At 39.5% G+C, this 6,000-nt stretch overlaps 1 protein-coding gene across 2 annotated transcripts in view; it reads left to right on the top strand.

The window, feature by feature from the left end:
• Positions 1–6,000, top strand: part of CUNH10orf67 (chromosome unknown C10orf67 homolog) — a 109,932-nt gene that overhangs the window by 29,300 nt on the left and 74,632 nt on the right. For both annotated transcript variants that reach the window (XM_031373297.1, XM_031373298.1), the window contains exon 5: positions 4,046–4,201. In XM_031373297.1, the coding sequence (XP_031229157.1) occupies positions 4,046–4,201 (156 nt within the window). The remainder of the gene's footprint in view (positions 1–4,045; positions 4,202–6,000) is intronic.

Raw genomic sequence — 6,000 nt, 5'->3', positions numbered from 1 at the left:
GGTGGAGCATGTGTCCTTCTTACATGTTGCAGTATCTTTTGGGTATATGCCCAGGAGTGGAATAGCTGCGTCCTCCGGTAGAACTATCTAAACTTAACTTTTAATTTGTATGAGATATTATGTTGTTTTATTTGCAAAAAGGAAACTTTAAACATTTACATCACTCTTATTTTTTTCAGAAAGGTATCATTTTGCTGGAGTTCTGATAAAAAATGAAACCACTCTCAGTTTTTCACATGGGAATTTAATATGAGAACTTAGGTATTTATACAACCTATAGAACCGAGGGGTAACAATGCCAGCACCAGCTTTCAAACTAATAAACATTGTGTTAGAATGTCATTTACTGGATCTCTTCCTTTTCCCATGACTTGTGATCTGTCCTTTATGGATAGCTTTAGACTCCCTTCAGGTATGTCTAGATATTTTGTGGCCCTATATGAAAACTATCTTTAAACAACAAAAACTAGTCTGGTGTGGAGGCATAGCCTTTGATTTCAGACTTGAGAGGCAGAGGTTAGCAATCTCTGTGAGTCTGAAGCTAGACAGGTGTACATAGCTAGTTCTAGGCCAGACAGGCCTTCCTAGTGAGAAGACTATCTCAAACAAACAAATGAAACAATCTTTATATTCTTTGGAATTATAGTGCTATTTAAATTAATACTGTATGTGTGCACGTGCCTTTGTGTGTGTGTGTGTGTGTGTGAGTGTGTGTGTGCGTGTCCTAGGATGGAATCCAGGACCTTACAGCTAGGCAAATGATCTAGCAAGTTTGTTTTATTTTTTATTCTATCTCTTCTTTCTGATTTTCATAGCTTTTTCATTCTTTCTAATAAAATAAAATAATTTGGGAGTGGTTATTCCATCATCAATAAACTTTCTGTTTTGCACTTTTATTGAAGTTTCGTGGGTCAGAAGTGTACTCATGAATTGTAGAGGTTTTACCATTTATAGTATACATTTCCATGTCCAAGAATGCCATCTTGGGTTATTGATTCTGTTCTGTCTTCTATATTTCAAAAAAAGATTTATTGTTTTATTTATAGAAGTTGTAGATATTTTATACGGCCAAGTTTTTTCCCTGAATGTTATAGTTTATTTCTTTAGAAGGTGTAACATCTTCTGTCAAATTTTTCGACTTATTATTCATGAATATTGAAAGCATGGGTATATTACATTGAAATCACTTAGCAGCTCTATTGAAATGCAGTTTGCATAGCATAAAATGTGCCCATAGAAAGTGTACAAGCTAAGGTTGCTGTGAAGCCAGAACAATTTAGTTTTAGAACATTTCCCTACACCTTTAATTCATTAGTTCTACTCCTAGGTGTGCCCTTGCCTTGTCAGGAGGAAGAGAGTTCCTCCAATTCCCAAGGAGGCTCAGTAGGGTTTTGTTCCCTGCTTTCTGATAGACTTGCTCTGTGTTTCTTTTGCCTTCTTATTCTATAGAATCACTAATCCCCATGCCTGCCATTGTCTAAGCAGTGTTTCATACACGAAGGACTGTCCCAGCCTCTGGCACAAGACGGAAGGCTACTACCGCTCCCTACTTCTGTCATTCCGTATCTTACTCTAAAACCTCATCCTTTAACATTACCAAGCTGTTTTCAGTAGTCTGCCCTCCTCTGCGCACCTCAGGTTATTCGTCACCTCCCTGGGATCCTCACACATTGAGCCTCTTCTCTATTTCTCATGCATTCAGGTCTACAGTTTTCTTACTGAACTTATGTTTGGCCTGTTATTGAAAGTGGAACATTAGACTGAGGGTGTAGTTCAGTGGTAAATGCTTGCCTAGGATGTGTAAAGTCCTAGGTTCAATCCCAAGGACTGACAAAAAAAAAATATTGGGTTGCCAAAGCCCCACACACTTATAATATTGCTATTTCTGTTTTAAGTTGGTAATAACTATTTTACATATGCCAATGCTGGGTGTTTATATGTTTACAACTGTTACATTTATAAATTGGTTCTTTTATTATTGTGTAGTGACCTCTCTCATGAGAACAACTGAATCCAAGTTTGTTTTGTCTGAAATTAGTGTATTTGTCCTCGTTCTCTTTTGGCTATGAATTGCAGTGAAAATCTTGTGTTATCTTTATGCCTTTGACTCCTAAGTATCCTTAAAGAGCTTGGGTCTTTTGTAGGTAACACCCTGCTGGACTGTGTATCTCTGTATTTCAGTCACTCGCCTACCTTGGGTGAGATGCTTTCATTCATTTATACCTTAAAGAAATTGCTTAAGGGCAAGAGCTTCTTACTATTGCCATCACTCTAGTTCGCACTCCTTTTAGTCCCTTCTTCCTTTCTCGTTGTCTTATCACAGTTTGTCAGATTCTTTGCAATAGCATGGTTTGCTTTGTTTCTCTTTACCGTTGTGTACTGTGGTGGTCTTAATAGACCACCTTATGGTACCTAACCTTACCGCAACTTGATATGCCAAGTTTGATTGATATCCATGGGAGGGATGCCTCTTTCTGAAGAGAAACAGAGGAAGAGTGGTTGGGGTTTGGAGAGAGGTAGAGTGGGATAAAAGGACAGAGGGAGGGAGGGAGGGAGGGAGGATTGGAGGGAGAGAGAGGAAACTTCATTCAGGATGTAATATATGAGAGAAAAATAAATTAAAAAAATATATTGAAGATTGCTTTTAACCATGAAAACTGAAATAGAAGGGGAGAAATCACTTAAAGATGAAATTGATGCATAGAAGGAAGGCAAAATTGGGAAATGCTGGGCCTAGCTATATAAAAATTAAAACTCCATTTGTAGCAAACTATGGTGAACATGCCTGCAATCTCAGCATTTGGGATGCTGCAACAGGAGAATTGTTATGACTTTGTGGTCAGTCTTTGTGAGGTCCAGTCAGCCCGGGCTATAGTCTAAGAGCCGGTCTCAACATCAACATCATCAATATCATCATCATCCTCAACAACAACAACAACAACACACAAGAAAAGAAAGAAAAAAGAAAAAGCTAGGAGGAGGAAGAAAAGGAAGGAAGGGGGAAGGGAGAGATGGATATGACTTAATTTCAATGACATACAACTCTGAACACATTAATATTTTCCTCCATTTAATATTTTATACTATCATTGATCCATTAACTACTTATTGTAGCTATAGCTACTTTTAAACTATAAAACCTCTCTGAGGTCAACCAGTATTGTGTACCTTCTAGCTGGGTAGGCACTTTTGTTGACAAATGGCTACCAACTTCCTGTGGCTGTGGGAGGGATACCTGGAGGAGTACCGTGTTCTGTGGGAAACTTCCTATTTAGTTATTTTCCTCTTCTTCACCATTACTTGTACAGCAGATAAAATTTGAACAACATGCCACTATTTGCACTTTATCAGATAACATACTATATTGCTTTATCATGCATTTTAATTTAGAATGATTTGCCAAGAAATGTGGGTAAATTACAAAAACATAAAACAGGTTTACAAAGCAAGAAATCAAATTGAACATTTTCCCAGGGAGTCCTTGAAAGTGCTATTCGCTTGAAGACATAAGAGTGAAAACCCAGTGCAGACTGACTTTCTCTGCCTGGATTAGACTGCATGGAGTCCAAGAACAGGAAGTTTATTTTCAGTGTATTTAAGCCCCGTACAATTTGGAAAAAAAGTTTTCTGGTGTAATACAATCCCTAGTGCATAAGGAAGCATATTTACATTGAAACTCAACTCAGGGCACATGTTCTTTCTTCTAAGACAATGAGTTCTAGAGATACACTACCTGTATAAGCTTAAGGGCCTAAGAGTCTGGCCTGGTCTCAGTTGTACAGATGCCATGGAGCCACTTCTGGTCCTGGTTATAGGAGTTTGATGTGGCCTGGCCCAACAGATATCACAGAGCACCAGACAGTTAATCATTTCCAATTCTCAGCTTTCTGGATGATAAGAACAGGTTTTTCATATATCCCATTGGAAGGACAATCCTGTATGCTTTACATTCCTGGTTTCTCTGGAGATCTTGGACTCAAGGTCCTTCGTGGTCTGCTCTCAACAAGTTTCAGTCAGATTTGTGATGTTTCTCTCTTCCCTCCAGAGATTCTTCGAAATAGAAGATGAAAAAGCTGCCCTGCAAGATACAGCAGATGTCAAAATGAAAGTTTTGACAAGAAAACTGAGAGAGAAAGAAGAAATTATTAAGAATTTAAGGAATGAATTAGAACTATATGAAGAGTTTGGATTTAAAAAAATTGTAAGTTTCATATACTTTCATAATTAATTATAATGAATGTTAATCCATCTAAGTAGTATCACAGAGAGCAATAACCCTGGTTAAAAATTTGTAAGAACTGGGCTGAGGAGAAGATTAAAATGTAGCAATGAGGACCTGCATTCAATCCTCAGCACTCTCTCACATGAAAGCTAGGCATGGTAGTGTATCTCTGGGCATGGTGGTGTGTCCCTGGGCATGGCGGTATGACCCTGGGCATGGTGGTGTGTCCCTGGGCATGGTGGTGTGACCCTGTGACCACAGTGTGTGGGAAGGGGCTGAGACGAGAGAATCCCTTGGGTTCACTGGCCATCACTGGACAAATCGGTTACTTTCAGGTTCAGAGAAAGATTTTTTCTCAAAAAATAAGGTAGAGAGTAAATGAGGAAGCCACCTGATATCACCTTCTGGCTTTGGCTTCCACAAACTCCATGCACAGGTCCAGGAACCCACACATACCCATCAATATGTAAACATATGCACTCATATGTACAGACTCAGAGAGAAAGAAGGAGCGAAGTTGATTCAGTGTATCTTGGTGATCTCTACACACTATAAGCCAGCCTAGAATGTCATCACTCCTTGGCACATTCCGGAAAGTCCATAGTAATTATAAAGAGGAGCACTATAATTGTCTTCACATTTTATCTTATAATAGAAATGAAATAACTCTCCTGCCAGTGCCAAAAAACTTTCCATTCTAGAGAATAACAATGTGCATTTTTATTGTAATTTCTAAGACTTCTATCCTCTTTGCAGTCAGGATGGCTGAAGGGGAACAAAGCAAATCTCCACAAGTCAGAGGCTTCCAAAAAGCCAACTGGAGTGGAACAGAACTGAGGTGGTACAGAAAAGATGGGAAATTATGGGGAAGTGAGAAGAACTGGGAGTCTGGAATCAGGCAGAAGCCTCTTGTTAGCCAATAATCCAGAATTCTTATGCAATTTAGTAATACTTGTTATAAACATTGCCAATAAGAGACTCTCTTAGGGGTTGAAGGGATAGCTCAGGGGTTAAGAGTGATGGCTGCTCTTCCAGTGGTCCTGCATTTTGTGCCTATCACCATGTTTGGCTACTCACAAACCAGCTCTAACTCCAGCACCAGGAGATTCAATGCCTTCTGGTCTCCACAAACACAGATGTGCACACACAGACACACACAGATACATACATAGAAACACACACATACAGACACACACATACAGAGAGACACACAGAGACACACACACAAACATACAACAGACATACACACAGAGAAACACAGAGAGAGAAACAGGCCTGGGAGTATATGACCTCAGGTGCACTCTTCTCTAGTAGTCTAACAAACAAGACTGGTTTACACTAAAGATAGCCTCACTTCTAGAGAACCAGTTACCACCTTCTGCTGAGGCCCAGAGTCAGTGGGGACAACTGGGAAGTGCAAGACTGCAGAAAGAAGAGCTTGAAGTTCTGTCTGCAAGAACTTGCCAGAAAGACAGGTTCATTCTCATCTCTCATTGGTTCAGCATCGTTCCCTATCACTCAGTCTGTGGAAAACATTTTACTAAATTTTCTAAGAACAAACTTACCTGCTGTGTTAAGTCCTCAGCTGTAGCTTTCCATTTGAAGTTTCAGTGTAGACAGACGCCCCCTCTAGTGGCTCAAAAATTCCCCTGAGACATCACACAATGGTAACCTACAACTGGATTCAAAGGGCAGAACCATAGAGAAATAGTTAAGGTGTTAAGGGGAGGACCAGCAAATGGCTCAGCATGTAAAAGTACTTGTAACACGAGTCTGAT

Source organism: Mastomys coucha, unplaced genomic scaffold (genome assembly GCF_008632895.1).
Source record: "Mastomys coucha isolate ucsf_1 unplaced genomic scaffold, UCSF_Mcou_1 pScaffold15, whole genome shotgun sequence".
NCBI lineage: Eukaryota > Metazoa > Chordata > Mammalia > Rodentia > Muridae > Mastomys > Mastomys coucha.
Note: the sequence above shows the minus strand (reverse complement) of the source record. Positions and strands in the feature narration are given on the sequence as shown.